General features: G+C 36.2%; 1 protein-coding gene across 2 annotated transcripts in view; it reads left to right on the plus strand.

Moving 5' to 3' along the window:
* UBR2 (ubiquitin protein ligase E3 component n-recognin 2) overlaps nt 1–15,182 on the plus strand; it is a 61,352-nt gene that overhangs the window by 32,993 nt on the left and 13,177 nt on the right. For both annotated transcript variants that reach the window (XM_054062027.1, XM_054062026.1), the window contains exons 19-37: nt 271–393; nt 764–827; nt 1,121–1,245; nt 2,377–2,429; nt 2,687–2,789; nt 3,359–3,407; nt 3,781–3,935; nt 5,948–6,050; nt 6,767–6,876; nt 7,099–7,179; nt 7,948–8,129; nt 8,807–9,006; nt 9,870–9,963; nt 11,381–11,542; nt 11,903–12,000; nt 12,566–12,638; nt 14,075–14,223; nt 14,319–14,374; nt 14,803–14,899. In XM_054062027.1, the coding sequence (XP_053918002.1) occupies nt 271–393; nt 764–827; nt 1,121–1,245; nt 2,377–2,429; nt 2,687–2,789; nt 3,359–3,407; nt 3,781–3,935; nt 5,948–6,050; nt 6,767–6,876; nt 7,099–7,179; nt 7,948–8,129; nt 8,807–9,006; nt 9,870–9,963; nt 11,381–11,542; nt 11,903–12,000; nt 12,566–12,638; nt 14,075–14,223; nt 14,319–14,374; nt 14,803–14,899 (2,077 nt within the window). The remainder of the gene's footprint in view (nt 1–270; nt 394–763; nt 828–1,120; nt 1,246–2,376; nt 2,430–2,686; nt 2,790–3,358; nt 3,408–3,780; nt 3,936–5,947; nt 6,051–6,766; nt 6,877–7,098; nt 7,180–7,947; nt 8,130–8,806; nt 9,007–9,869; nt 9,964–11,380; nt 11,543–11,902; nt 12,001–12,565; nt 12,639–14,074; nt 14,224–14,318; nt 14,375–14,802; nt 14,900–15,182) is intronic.

Here is a 15,182-nt window from a genome sequence, read left to right on the forward strand (position 1 = left end):
CAACCCAAGCCACTCTGATTCTATGAATGCTTTACACTTAAAAGGGCATTGGATATTATTGGTGAAGCATAGGATCCTGTTGGTCAAATGTGCTGTCACTTGTGTTATTGGAGTCCTAAGAGGCTAAACTTAAATAATTAGATCTTCATGCTCAGGATAGAGAGAAGAATTAATGAAGAATGTACTGTGAACAACATATGTAAATATACAAGCATGCTATAACAACATCCTATCTATTTTCAGTTTTGTAATCCATTTTTTCTTTAATAGACAGGTGTGTCCATGATGGATCCAAATCACTTCTTGATGATAATGTTGAGTCGCTTTGAACTTCATCAGATATTTAGTACTCCAGACTATGGCAAAAGATTTAGCACAGAAAATACTAACAAGGTATTTATGTACTACTGCAACAGAAAAACCTACAGTTTTGTTTTCAAAAATGTATCAGATGCTGTTGTGCCAAGACCGTGTCACTTGATAAAAAAAGTAAAATGATCCTATTTTAATTTTGTTTGACTGGTTATGCATAAGTATTTTTACCTGCCAAACTGATGAATGTCAGAAATTGATGCATACTTTTTACATTGTTTAAGAAGTTCAAGGCAGTTGTGACTGCCTTTCGGCTTAACTTGATTTGGGATTGTGAAAGGTGAAAACAGGCAGTGATTTGAAGCACTGAAGAAGGGTTTTCAGCTTACAGAATAATTCTTCTACCCTTAATAGAAAAATGTAAATTTTCTTTTTGTTTATTTTAATTCAGGATGTTGTTCAACAGAATAACACACTTATAGAAGAGATGCTGTGCCTCATTATAATGATTGTTGGTAAGTGCAGAATACATTTAACTAATATTTAAAAATTAGTCTCTTTAATGGCTTGGAATGAGCATTCTTCATTGGCATCTCCAGTTTTACTTCAAACTTCTACTTTGGACTTCTTTCCTCTGAGAAGAGACTTGAAACTAGTTTAGAATAGTGTAATGAATTTTTTTTGCACTGGTGGGTGAAGACCAGAACTCCCAAAATAGACTTATTTTCCAGTCTTTTCCTTTAAGTTGCAAAAGAGGAGAAATAAATGTTTAAAATCCTAAAAAAGAAGTTATGTTCTATTTTTACAGGTGAAAGATTCAGTCCTGGAATAGGACAGGTAAATGCAACAGATGAAATCAAACGAGAGATCATTCATCAGCTGAGCATCAGGCCAATGGCTCACAGTGAATTGGTAAAGGCATTACCTGAAGATGTAAGTAACTTGTGGGAAAGAAAAAACGCATGTTCTTTTTAAGGCTGGTTCCTGAAAATTTGTCTTATGTACATTTATGACGTTTAATGTGGGATGGGAGCAGCATGATTATGCTGGGTGAGGTTATCATGAGTGCAGAGTAATAGTTGTCATGGAGAAGGTAGGAAAGAGTTATAGAAGAAGAAACAACTTTCTGTACGGAAATATAAGGTGTTGTATTTCAAAGGCTAACAATAGTTGAAAAGATATGTAATCAGACACAGTATAGCAACTTGTGTAACCTAAATGCTTCATTTGCATGGACAGAGGCATTTATCTGAGTTCTGATATGAGTGGTTTTGTAGGATACCAAAGTTTAATTTTGAGTTTGTTTTTTTTTAAGAATATTTTTTGAGTAATCTTTTAAACATGATTTCTGAAGACAGTCAAGTTAGTATTTGCCTATGTTAGTAGCACCTTTAATGATAAATTTTGAAATATTTTTCAACGTTCTCAATAATTTAAACAATTTGACATTGGATTTTAGGCCAGTGTTATAATTTTTTGAAAATATTTTAAGGTATGAAAGAACAAACTAGGATTTAAGCTAGATTTCAAAGTTGTCATCATTTTTCTCTGGCCTGTTAAATGTTGTGAATACATAATGCGGAAGGGGGTGGGAATGTTAAAAGATAATTTGTGTATAGAGTAGTGTTATGTATTTGAGTTGATTTCTCCTGGTGACCTTTGTGGTTGCTTTTCCATTTTTCAGTGATTTATCTTTTTAACTTTCCTCTATTCATTTAATTTTGAAAGTCTAGAAACTAGAAGTACTGGTGGTATATTCCTTAGGTATGCTGAGTAAGCTAACTTAAGTTTTTATCTGTCACTGTTACATCCTAGTCTATTATGATAGCAAAACACAGTAAAAAAAATAAGCATTTGAAATGACTTGATTTAAAAAATACTTTTTGCAGAGATGATGTTCCTGGATGTATTTTCATGCTATGTGCTTTAGTTTTCTCTTGAGTGCCAATAAAATGACTTTGTACCATATTCGTTTTGCATGCTTATCTAGTGTTGTATGGTATTTGCATGCATTTAATTGAAGAATTACCATAACACACTGTTTGGCCTTTTCACTCAATCTAGGAGAACAGAGAGACAGGAATGGAAAGTGTGATTGAAGAGGTGGCATGTTTCAAGTATGTTTCCCTTTATTTTAATATTTCAACTTTAAAAATATATCATCTAAATTGATGAAAATGAGAAAATAGAAGAAAGGGGGCTAGGTCATGGTGTTTTCCCATGGCTTTGCTCATGTGCATCATTCTTAATACTTTTACTTATTTGATTTCTAGAATGCCTATTAAGAAGTGTTTTTCAGCTGTTCTAGTTAACCTTTTATACTCAGGAGTTAATAACCACGGAACTTCTTGTTGTTGGGTTTTTTTTTGTGTAGGAAACCTGGATTAACAGGCAGAGGGCTGTATGAATTAAAACCAGAATGCACCAGGGACTTCAATCTGTATTTCTATCACTTTTCAAGAGCAGAACAATCAAAGGTAACTAATAATTTAACTTTCTGGGATTTAGTTTGTCTTTTCAGTTTGCTTTATTTTCAAAGCTTAATTCTGTGAAGAATTATCAGCTGCTTAAAAGTTAACTTTTAAAAGTTAACTTATGTGAAATATTAACAAAGTTCACCCAGGATTTTGCAGTGACTTCTACACCACTGGATACTGTGCCCTTTACAGAGCCGGTGAAGTCGATGACCTTCAGGAGCCTGTCTGTGGCTTCTCTTAAGTCTTATTTTACTGAAAGTATTTAAACAGTCTGTATTTTGGCTTATCTTTATGGAAATTACTGTTTTAGCTCACAGTTGTCTTATAATTTTATGCTAGAAAAAGAATCCAGCCTAGCTCAAGGCGAAAGATTAATTATGAAGATGCATATCCTACTTTACCAGTAGAATGTAAGACAAATGAAGAAGACATGGAATTTTTCTTGTTTTACTTAGGGCTAGGAAGTAGTGGAAAAAAACAATAACAAGATAATAAAGCATGAATGCTTTCTTGTTAGTTTTATAGTTTTGCAGGTTTTGAGTAATATTGGCATCATTCTTCTATTTCAGGCAGAAGAAGCTCAAAGAAAGCTGAGAAGACAAAATAGAGAAGATACAGGTATTTCTTTTTGATAGAAGATGGGAGAAGAGGGAAGCACTTATCAAACTCTCTGTTGCCCTGATGGTGACTACTAACATCCTGTTCTTAGACTGGCTAGAAATTGGTTGAAAATATAGCAGTTTCTCATATATTTCCCTGTTATAGACAGATATCTTGATCCCTTGTGGAACCAGCCTTTTGAATGGCTTATCGCTTTGGCTTTTATGTTACATATAGGCCACGTTGGAAGTTACAGCCTGTTATCTGTAACACTGTTTATCAAGTAGCTGTATTCTCTCCGAGGTTAAGCTGTTTGAAAATCATACATTTGGTATGGATGTTGCAAATTTTAGAGATGCTGAAATGTCTAACACACAAATTTCCCTTACAGCACTTCCACCGCCAGCTCTTCCTCCTTTCTGCCCACTTTTTGCAAGTTTGGTTAATATTCTGCAGTGTGATGTTATGCTGTGCATTATGGGAACTATATTGCAGTGGGCGGTAGAACACAATGGCTATGCCTGGTCAGAGTCCATGCTGCAAAGGGTATGTTTCCTTATTTAAAATTATGCCTATGCTAGAGGAAGGAATATGTATTTTAATGTTTTAATGTGGGTTTATAGATTTGGGTTGTTTACTCAGTATCTAACATACCCAGAATACTCTGAATGAGAAATAAACCATGTTTTCTGATATATAAGAGTAGGGAAACCACTCTGCATCCAGTGCAATTTGTTTTTAAAAGCCAGTGGACAGAGCTAAATTTCCAACGGGATGCACGTGAGAGGGAAGACTTCTACTTGAATCTGTTGAAATAGTGTTTATTGCGGTAGAGAACCAGTTTGTTTGAGTTGCTGCAAATTAAGTAAAGCGCATTGTTTTTTTCTTTGTTCTTTTGCTTGTTTTCAGTTTAGGCTAAATCATAGAATCATAGAATAGTTTGGGTTGGAAGGGACCTTAAAGATCATCCAGTCCCAACCCCCTGCCATAAGCAGGGACAGGTCCCATTAGGTCAGGCTGCCCAAGGCCCCATCCAACCTGGCCGTAAACACCTCGAGGGATGGGACATCCACAACTTTCCTGGGCAACCTGTGCCAGTGCCTCACCACTCTATGGTGAAGAAGTCCTTCCTTCTGTCTAGTCTAAATCTGCCCCTTTCCAGTTTATACCCATTGCCCCTAGGCCCAACACTACAAGCCTTTGTAAACAGTCCCTCCCCAGGTTTCTTGTAGCCACCTTTCAGGTACTGGAGGGTCGTTATAAGATCTCCCCAGAGCCTTCTCTTCTCCAGACTGTGAACAACCCCAGCTGTCTCAGCCTATCCTCGCAGCAGAGGTACTCCAGCCCTCTGATGATCCTTGTAGCCCTCCTCTGGACCTGTTCCAACAGTTCCATATCCTCCTTAAGTTGAGGATTCCAGAACTGGACACAATACTCCAGGTGGGATGTCACAAGAGAGGAATAGAGAGGCAGAATCCTTATTGCAAATCACTTGAAAAACTGAAAAATGTAGTTACATTTAGGTAATGTGGTGAGATTGCTCAGCTTTGGAATAACTGTTTGAAGAGATTAAGATTTTAATTTTATTTTATTTTTGATACTGAATTAAAACATTTTCAGCCATTTGAGTATCTCTATATTGTTCTGCAAAATGTGCAGTTCATTAGGTACTTACTCAGAAACTCTTTGTATTCACTGGTGTCATGCAGTTGGACTGCATTTTTCCCAAGTTAACAACTCATTTTGGAAGCACCATACAAAGGTTGATATGAGACATCTGGAAGAGGTGGCCCATATCTGATGAGACTTTGTTAGATAGATGTGATACAGAAAAAATTGACTGTTATCTATTCAAAATAAATTAAAAAACCCTTCAACACCCAAATCGGATTTTAGCACTTTTTCTTTGGGTACTTATTGTTGCATTCCAGTTCTGCCATGGATTTTCTGGTGATTTTACTTTCCTTACAAGGCTTTTAGTGTTGATTCCAGGCATTCACTAATGCTTTTTGTCTAGAGCAGGTGGCCAAGTTGTATGGAGTGGCAAAAGTGGTTGATTCAGCATGACAGAGTTTACCACCAAGACTTAAGCATTTCAGCTTTAAAATGCCGTTCAGACTATTTCAGTGCCAAACAGAGTAATTTGAATTTTTAAGTTCAAGGAGCTTACAGCTTTTCACTGTCTTAAAAGTTAATATTATTTTAAAATGTGTTTCTAGGGCGTTAGAATATTTTTTTTTTTAAATTTTAACTTTATCTCAGTTAGGGAGAAAGCTAAGCACAGACTTGTCACTAGACAGGACAGCAAACAAAGATACAAGTGGTGTAATGTGTTTTTTCAGTCTCAGTTTCAAGAATTTGTAAACAAACATTGTTACTGCTGTATAACTTAGCTTTGGAATTATATATGTAGAAATAATGTCAAATATATTATCATTTTATTGTATGCCTTCTTTGTGTCTTAATGAATTTTGTGTCTTAATGAATTACCTAAACCGTATAGAAAGACTATATGAATAATTCATAAGAAAAGAACTAAAATTTATAATCTTATCTAGGTTTTGCATTTGATTGGAATGGCACTACAAGAAGAAAAACAACACCTGGAGAGCCTCAGTGAGGAGAATGTTGTAACGTTTACCTTCACTCAGAAAATATCAAGTATGTCTTCCTTTTCAAATGTATAATAGATTTTAAATAACTGACAATGCCAGTATCTCATATTTTGTTCTGAAACAGTATTTACCAGAAAAGTATATTTGTTTATCCATCAAATTTTTACCAAGTTGACTACATATACGTGCTTTACATGTGTGTGGATTCCATGTTATTAGCAATACTAAAGGCCCTTTTTAGACAAGTCTGAAAGTTGACTAATTCTACTAAATTTCATTCTTTATATCTTTAATAGCATCTCAACAAAGGTTGCTATGTGCAAGATTCTACAATTACAAAAAACTATAGTTATGTTCTTAAGTACTCTTTTAATCTGGACTCTCCTTTTTAATCTTCTGACTAATGCCTCTCATTTTGCCAAGACTCTTCCATTTGAAATAGGTGGAAAATAAAATATTGTAAGTTATACATGGGAGCTCCCAAGATAAAAACAGCCAGGGAGCACATACAGTGCATTTGTCTTATAAGAAAAGCAAGACTTTTGAAATTACTTTCTCTAACTATTTGGAATTTAGAAAGTATTCATAAAAGTATTTGGAGGGGGAAGTAGAAGTTGCATTTTGTCCCTATTTGATGAAGGAATTCTTCAGCTGCTGGACATATACAAGTGTTAGGTTTGGGGTTTTGTTGTTTTTAATGTTAGTGAATGACTAGTTTGTCAGGTAACAGTACGATGAATCGTTGCTATAATTTTTTGTCAGGACCGGGAGAGGCACCCAGTAATTCCCCTAGTATACTAGCCATGCTGGAAACACTGCAAAATGCACCGCATCTGGAAGTGCACAAGGATATGATTAGATGGATATTGAAGGTAAATACATTTCATGTAACTGCTGAAAATCGTGGAAAGAAGACCTTTGCCACTTTCCTAATTATATTGTGATGAGTACCTTATTTCCCACATTGATTTTTTTGTACCTACTGTTTTCCTCTTCTAGAATCTAACACTGCACACTGTCTGGCCAGCTTTATAGTATGCATGGTTACATCTGCACGTCACAAACAAATTGAATGTTGTTTTTTTTTCTTACAGACTTTTAATACTATTAAGAAACTAAGAGAAAGCTCTTCTACAAGTCCTGTGGTTGAGACAGAAGGAAATATTATGGAGGAGGTAAAAGCAAGCCGTATCAGTTAGCTAAACTGGAACAGGTCTGGGTTGTGACTAGCAAAGGACTATTTTTCTAATTGCAGCTCTAAATCAAAGACGGGAAACAGCAGTGATTTCTGGAATTTTGTCTCACAGCTTATAGCTTAAACCCATTTGTTTGAAAGACCTATAAGAGAATCCCTGCACTGTTTATCTTTGCTTTATGTATTGTAGTCTCTTTAAATCTTTTCCAGGTTTACACCTTAGAACTGTTTGTACTATTGATCACATTTAATGATTCTGCTCTTCTCATAATCAGACTCCTTGGAAGGTTGTTAAAAAGAAATGGTATCTATGTATATTTACTGTGCAGGTCATTTCAGATGAACTGTGCCGATTCATTTAGCTTGCCGTGACATTCTAAATATTGCATAAAGGACGCTTTGTGCACTTAGTAGTGCAGCTAGTATGGAAGGAGAATGGCACTAGAGATGAGACCTGTCACTTACTTATCTTTCTCTCTTATGAATGCTCGAGGGGAAGAGAAATATAAAATGCAGTTAAAAGTTTGAGGGTGTAGAGGTACCCTTTTGGATCTGCAGTTCTACCTGGCATTGAGCATGAGCTAAAGTAAAAAGGGCACAAAGTAACTTTTTGGTAGAGCTTTCTTTTGTCTTTTTATGAGAATTTCATTGTTTGGAGGTTAGTACAAGTTACACATAGCAGTAGCTAAAATAAATCTTGATGCAGCAGACAATTTTTTAAATGACTGAGTGAGCAATAAAATTTCAGAGTTCACGTGATAAAGACAAAGCTGAAAGGAAGCGAAAAGCCGAGATTGCCAGATTGCGCAGGGAAAAGATCATGGCCCAGATGTCTGAGATGCAACGGCACTTTATTAATGAAAATAAAGAACTCTTTCAGCAAACTTTGGAGGAGCTAGACACTTCAACTTCTGGAGTACATGAAAATAGGTAAGGAATCATTTTTCCATTAACTTTTACATCATGTTGTCCTATTGTTACTGCTTGGAAAAGCACTGTTTTTCAGTCTAGATGAAAAACTATTCCAAAGTTTTTGAGACCAAAAAAGCAGTGGTAAATAGAGTGATTTCTTACCCTTTTCTGTCAAGATGGTGGGATAAATATTGATTCCTGCCTTGTCCCATCCTCAGTGCTCAACATAAACAGGCAAATAACGTTTTTATAACCATCAACCAGTAAATTGTTAATAATGCTGAAGAGATTGTTTTTAAATAGTAAATAGGAAATAGCCGATTCTGTGTGTTGAGGATCTGGAAGAAAATCTTCCTGTAGCTGAAAATATGAATTGAAGCATGTTAATAATTTTGTGGGGAAGTGGAGGGTGTTTTGAGAATATATGTCAGATCCTTAAATGACCGTGGTGATGGAGAGCCACAGATATAGTTTGTGTTAAACTGGAGTTGGTAATACGAGTGGGAGGTTATGAATTTTTTCTGGAAAATATGTTCTGCTTCTGGGGACGGAGGAATTGTGTAAATGCCCAAACATTTTTTTGTAAGAGAGCATTTATCATAAAGCTAGAAAGCTTATTAATAACATTCAAATCATTATCTAATTTGTGATGTTTTTCAACTAATTTGCTCACTAATATTCTTTCTATATTCTAGCCCTGTAATTTCAGATGCAAAACTCACAGCCTTGGGACCAGAGCAAACTAGAGTAGCTGAACACAGACAGGTTGTTATGTGTATATTGTGTCAGGAGGAGCAAGAAGTTAAAGTGGACAGCAGGGCTATGGTCTTGGCAGCATTTATTCAGAGATCAACTGTGTTGTCTAAAAATAGAAACAAAATTACTCCAGATCCTGGTAAGTAGTGTTCATAGTTGTTTTTAATATCAAGGATTATTGGAGTCATTGTAACAACCACATGCTTTCTTTTGACAGTGGTGTCACCTTCTTATGTTAACTCTACATTTGTGAATGATTTCATTGTAATTGGTGGTAAAAATCCTATATTTTTAGTGAGGTAGAGTTGTGTGTTCTAAATAATATCAAGTCACTGTAAAGCAGTATCTAAATGTTCTGCCAGCCATTTATGACAAGTGATTTGTAACTGTTAAAAATCCCTTTAAAATCAGAAGTGTTTATTCTTAAACTACTCCTGTGACATTAGAGAGAGAGGAGGTGATGTAGTGCTCTAAAAGCACAAGATAGACGTTTTTCTCCTGTCAGTTATGTGATCTGAAATGTCTCTTAGATATGATAAAAAATGCCTGAATTTAGGTAAATTTGTGAAATAGCAACAATCAGTGGCATTGTTATGAAAGTTCCTCTGCATTCTGTATATGTAAACTCAGAGAAAATTTGTGTGCTGATTCGTTTAGCACTGTCACTCTGAAGATAATTGTTCTTAAATTCATTGTTTAATGGTACTGAAGCAGCAAAACTACAGATAGATCCTGGGCAGTTTTACCATTGCCCAGCACCTCCAAAAGCTTGGTTTGACATTTAAGTACAGTACAAATGCTCAAAACAAAATGATGTGATACTTGTTTAATTATCTGAACAGTTTAAGTTGTTGTGGATTAGTAATATGTTCTATGCCTTATCACAAGTTATACTTTTGTGATTAAAATCTAATAATAACACAAATGTGGTGGTGTTTGTCTGTAGTTAAGTCTTTTGATAAATATTTATTTCAGAATTCTTTTGTTTTATTTTAAACACAGATAAGTATGACCCATTATTCATGCACCCAGATCTGTCGTGTGGAACACACACAGGTAGCTGTGGACATATTATGCATGCTCACTGTTGGCAGAGGTAAAAAGCTATATTTAAATTTTTAGTCCAAACACCATATCATGCTATCAGTAATAGCACTAATTTTAATGGCAAAATTACTGTCATGTAGTGAACTTAAAAAGGAATTTCATGAAGTGGTTAAAATAGCTTTCTGCTGGGCAGAGGAAGTAGAAATCATTGTAATAAATACTATAAACGTGTTCCAAGTAATTTTCACTTAGTATCTGACATCTGGGCAGAAAAGAATCCAAAGCCAGTCATGGCAGCTTTCGTACCCTTTGTTTGTTTATCCCTATGCATAATCCCCTATGATGCACATCTGTCTGAACACTGAAGCTCAAATTTTTGGGTTTTTTCTTGCAGTTCAGTAATAGGTATGTTCTGCTACTTCTTGTGCTTTCTACTGAAGCTTTAAATGACACTGCATCCCGTGCACTCTTAATTCTTCCATCATACTCAGTTTGAATTAGAAATACCTGTGAGCTAGTTCAAGCTCATCTTCAACATAAACTCAATTTTATCCTTTGTTCTTAGGTTTTTGGTTTTTTTCTAAGACCATTTTCAGTAATTTTTATTGTTTGAGTTTTTTGAGGGAGATATGTGTAATGCCAATGCCATGTTACAAATACACATCATCGAAGCCTCAGACTTCGATTAGGCCCTTGCTTTGGTCCTTGGCACGGCTTCTGAAGTGCCTAGTTTCAAGTTCTGCCTTGTGTGTGAAGGCTATTAAGAGTTCCCAGAGATTCTGTGGCAGTAACCACACAGTGATGGTAGCGCAGGTTTTGTTTGTGGGCTTGGATATTGCTGCTCACTGAAGATCTGTTGTTCTTCATCTTATGTAGCTCATGTGTGATCCTGTGTGATTGCCATTAACCCCTGGAAATATCCTTAGTGCCTGTATCCAAACCACTTCAGGTCATAGTTTGGCATGCTCTAAACCATCCCGGAGGCTTCTGGAATAGCAGTTATATTTGGCAAAACAGTGAATTCAGTTTCTTTTCATGTAAGATTCAGAGATCAGCCACCATTTTTTTCAGTTTCTGCTCTGTTGTGGCCTGTAGTAGAATATTCACGTGGATAACATTCATGACACCTCCCTTAAAATTTTATGTAAACGTGAGGAATTTATTTTTTTGTAATCCTTCAACATTCTCTCTACCTCTCACCCTTTTTGACCTAAATGGAAATTGCTGAAGGTCAAATTTAAATGCGATTTTGACAGCCCAGTGACTTCAATGATTTGGAGGATTTTGGCTGCCAGAAACTTGGGATGGCTTGCAGTTTATCGGTCAGAGAGGATAGCTTTTTCCTTCAGATGCTGCTTATGTATATTTGGGGAAAGGCAGAACAGTGTCTTCATGAGAATTCATGAACTTATATGTTAAAATAATGTTTTAGTAGTTAGTAATTAGTATCTTTCTCCATCCTAAAGGTATTTTGATGCTGTGCAAGCAAAAGAGCAACGAAGACAACAAAGATTAAGAGTACATACAAGTTATGATGTAGAAAATGGTGAATTCCTTTGCCCGCTTTGTGAATGTTTAAGCAACACTGTTATTCCTCTGCTTCCTCCGCCAAGAGTTCTGTTTAACAGGTCTGTTTGCTTTATGAATGCCCTTGATAAATGTAAAAAACCAAAATCCTAAACAAGCCAAACCCCAAAACCTGCTTTCAAAATGTTTTTTATCTTCTCTTTTGATAAGCTCAAATGGATTGCCAGCCTGCTTATTTTGGTTTATGGATCTTCCTTGGTTATTTTATAGTATGAAATTTAGAATATGAAAGAATAGTGAGGTGTAAGACCTGCTGGATAAGAACTGAAGTTACGGAAATATGTGGGCAACAGACAAAGAGCATATCGGGAAACAGAATAACATAGAATGCCTACAAAATACTATTTATATTGTTTGTTCTTAAATAATATGTGTATTCTGTTTATCTATATTTTTGACAGGTTAGACTGTTCAGACCAACCAAATCTAGCTCAGTGGGTCAAAACTATATCCCAGCAAATAAAAGTGCTGCATTTACTTCGAGATGAAGACTCTGCAGGTACGTCTGAAGAAATGTGTATAATTTGTATGTGAAAATCATAGAACCATAGAATCATTTAGGTTGGGAAACACCTTTGAGATCATAGAGTCCAACTGTTAACCTAAGACTGCCAAGTTCATCACTAAACCATGTCCATAAATGCCACGTCTACAAGTCTTTTAAATACCTCCAGGGGTGATGACTCAACCACATCTCTGAGCTGCCTGTTTTAATGCCTGACAACCCTTTCAGTAAAGAAATTTTTCCTGATATCCAATCTACCCCCACCCCACCAGCACAACTTGAGGCAGTTTCCTCTCATCCTGTCGCTTGTTACTTGGGAGAACAGACTGGCGTCCATCTTGTTGCAAACTCCTTTTAGGTATCTGTAGAGACAACAATCCCAGTCTATGAAAAAGACTGTATATTATGGTTCTGCTACAGTGGAATTGAGAGATGTTGGCAGAAGTGGCCAGAGTAGTCTAGAATTTGAGTTTCCTGTGATGTACTGCTGCATTTTTTTTTAACGTATGAAATACGTATAGGTGAATAATCGATGTTTTATTACTACTTCTTTATGCAGGCCATTCTGGTAATTCAGAAAAAATGGATCAGCTGCAATTACCTGAAGGATTTAGACCAGATTTCAAACCGAAGTATGTACTTACATCTTACTAAATCGTTAAAACTTCATCATGACATAGTAATATGAAAGTAGAATGTAACTTCTGTGCTTACGCTAAAACATGAATATTGCCTTAATTAGACAAGCAGATCCTGTTATTATGATGGTATTTAGGTCCAACCCACAAGTAGTAAATAATGCAGTAGAATTTCAGAGTTTAATGTGATTCATGGGTGTGCAGCAATTATGCTGCTGTTGTATAAATTTCAACATCAGGATTAAGCTTACTTTCCCTATTATTTGTAACTGGATGAAGGACTCATAGTTATAGCTCAACATGACAAGTGAGATATCAAGAAAGGCTATAAAATGCAGAGTATGTCAATATGTGATTTCAGCTGCTGTGGTGAGTTTGTACTTGAGTCAACTCCTTCCCTCGGGGAGAAAGTAATGAAATTCATTACGTGGTACAGACATTTATCTACCACCTACAAAAAAATGCAGGATGCCTCTCCCAGCTGGCAACAGATTTTGCCATCAATCAGACAGTTCCTTAAATTTAGTCTTAACTATGTTATAGAATCATGGAATCATAGAAGGATATGAGTTGGAAAGGATCTTTAAAGGCTATGCAGTCCAATGGCCTCACAGTGAACAGCAACATCCTCAACTAGATAAGGTTTCACCGAGACCCTTCCAACCTGACCTCGAGTGGTTCCAGGGATGGGGCTTCTGTCATCCCTTTGGGCAACCTGTTCCAGTGTTTCATGACCCATTGTAAAAAATTTCTTCCTTATCTAGTCTAAACCTACCCTCTTTTACTTCAAAACAATTATCCCTTGTCTTATTGCTACAGGCCCTGCTAAAAGGTTTGTCCCCATCTTTCATATGGGCCCATTTAAGTACTGAAAGGCTGCAGTCAGGTCTCTCTGATCCCTTCTTTTCTCCAGGCTGAACTACCGCAACTATCTCTCAGCCTTTCTTTGTAGGAGACGTGTTCCATCCCTCTGATCATTTTTGTGGACCTCCTTTGGACGTAGTCCAACAGGTCCATGTCTTTTCTTAGACTCCAGACCTGGAGGCAGGAGACTGGATATTTTTAATGCTTAAAAACTAGATTGGTTCCAGTCTCCGATAATTGGGAGTGTATCTATCACAGGAATGAGGTTACAGAATACCAGATCCAAAGAAAGATACTGGAGATTTTGCTTAAGTTTTAAAAATCCAGATATTCAGCTATGAGGTGAATGTTCATCTTTTCTCCTGCCAGTGGAATCATAGAATAGTTTGGGTTGGAAGGGACTTCAAAGATCATCTAGTCGGAGGGATGTGTCCCAGTAGATCAGGCTGCCCAGGATCCCATCTAACCTGGCCTTGGACAGCTTGAGGGATGAGGCATCCACGACTTCCCTGGGCCAGTGCCTCAGAAAAAAAAAAGAATTAATAATATTGGTTTTATTGTTTTAGGAATCCTTATTCTGAGAGCATAAAAGAGATGTTGACAACTTTTGGTACAGCAACATACAAAGTAGGTTTGAAGGTTCATCCAAACGAAGAAGATCCACGTGTACCTATAATGTGCTGGGGAAGCTGTGCTTACACGATACAGACTATAGGTACTGGTGTATTAGTTTTGCTCCTTTGTACATGAATTTCAGAATTTAGTTGAATTCATAGCATTGAAATATTTTGGGATTTTGTTTTCTTCCAGAACGAATTTTAGCTGATGAAGATAAACCGTTATTTGGTCATTTACCTTGTCGACAGGTAAGGATCAAGTAGCAATTCCTCTCTGAATCAGTGGAAGAAGGGGGAATTTGCTTCTTTAATACAGAATATCCAAATTTTAAGTTGTGGTTATGTCATAGTTTTATTTATTGGATCCTAGTGTTTAATAATCAGATACTGATTGACTAATCTATTTAAAAAAGAAATCTAGCAAAACTATTTTTTTCTACAAATGCATAGTTTAGTAAGGCCAGGGTTTCTCATGGTAACAGTCAAAATAAGAATATTGACGGGAACTTGTATATTTGCATAAACATGGATATCTTTGACATATAGTTCGGCGTTGAAACTGCTCCAATAAACTGCAACTGAGAGGCTTGGAAAGAATGTTTTAAGTGAAGAGATCTTTTCATATTGAGGAACTTCATTAACTGTGGCAATGTGTCTTTTTCTCTTTTTTTTTAAAGGATGACTGCCTTACATCATTGACAAGATTTGCAGCAGCTCACTGGACAGTTTCATCTCTTTCGGCAGTACAGGGTCACTTTTGTACTCTCTTAGCATGTAAGTTCACTGCCTTATTCTTTTTACCAAGATTCAGATATAGAAGGATCCTTACAGAATGACTGTTAGTCTGATTCCAAGAAGATTGTTTTTAAAGTACTAGACTAACAGCTAGTATTTTTACATGTATCGTCCTACATATTTCATCATACTGTGGAAAAGACATTTTTTTTTGGTCTGCTGTTTTCAGGTACACTTCAAGAAAAGCATTGGTGTTTTGCCGTGGAGGAGTTATGTTGATTCTTCCCAGCATTTATATTGTTGCTTTGAGAAAGGGACCTAG

Source organism: Cuculus canorus, chromosome 3 (genome assembly GCF_017976375.1).
Source record: "Cuculus canorus isolate bCucCan1 chromosome 3, bCucCan1.pri, whole genome shotgun sequence".
In the NCBI taxonomy this organism is placed as follows: domain Eukaryota; kingdom Metazoa; phylum Chordata; class Aves; order Cuculiformes; family Cuculidae; genus Cuculus; species Cuculus canorus.